Source organism: Chaetura pelagica, unplaced genomic scaffold (assembly GCF_000747805.2).
Source record: "Chaetura pelagica isolate M959 unplaced genomic scaffold, ChaPel_1.0 C11189666, whole genome shotgun sequence".
In the NCBI taxonomy this organism is placed as follows: Eukaryota; Metazoa; Chordata; class Aves; order Apodiformes; family Apodidae; genus Chaetura; species Chaetura pelagica.
The window spans coordinates 121-907 of NW_009965660.1; the positions used below are offsets into that span (position 1 = coordinate 121).

The 787-nt window shown below is 37.1% G+C and overlaps 1 protein-coding gene across 1 annotated transcript; it reads right to left on the bottom strand.

The window, feature by feature from the left end:
• Positions 1–256: 256 nt before the first annotated feature.
• On the bottom strand, positions 257–702 carry LOC104395947 (dynein light chain Tctex-type 1-like; the record flags this gene model as incomplete). Its single annotated transcript, XM_010005705.1, has 2 exons — positions 257–327; positions 625–702. Coding segments are annotated over 2 exons (149 nt in total), but the record flags the coding sequence as incomplete, so codon positions are not given.
• Positions 703–787: the final 85 nt, after the last annotated feature.

Here is a 787-nt window from a genome sequence, read left to right on the forward strand (position 1 = left end):
GAAAGTGTTTACACTGCAGCAGACTTCAGTATTAGCACCTTGAAGAGAAGTTATTGAAGTGTTAAGACAGTGTGGCAACACTGGTATGATACTAAATACAAAACCACGTAACAGCATGTTTTCACATTTCTACACTTTTAAAAGGTTACTTAAAAAGTACATTAAACCCAGAAGTTGTTCAGTGTATTCACAGTTTGAGTAGAGATGGAATCAAGTGCTGGAGTAGAAAAAAGGAGTACGAATTATTCCGAGGCAATTATATTGCAAGTCCAAAGGCACTGACAATGCAGTACATAGTCTTATTTTCCCATCTCACAGTGCAGGTTCCTACAAATACAAAAAAAGGACATCAGAGAGAGAAAAAAGCTACAGTTATGAAATGCATATCCCTATATGCATGTTTGTAATTGCTTACATTAAGAATCTTAAGATGAAGTTTTCACAACAGCTAGGCATTTCCTATACATGACAGTTAGCATCACAGCCAAATGGAAAAAACACCAAACTCTGTGCTGTTACCCCAAAAAGTACAGCACTTGGAAAAAAAGAAAAGTATGCTGCTTAGTCTCAATGGGGCTAGCATTAAAATTGCAAGCTGAAAAATCCAACAGTTGTGTTTCTTACCATCACTGGAGTTGTCCCAGAAGCAAGAGCTTGCTGTATGTAGCCCAGCACCATTCTTTTGCATAATCACACAGGTCACTGTTAGTCAGTGGAGAAGCTTTTATTAATATAATGCTTGCATTAATTAACATTAGCTACATTGTTGCTAGCACAGTACATACAC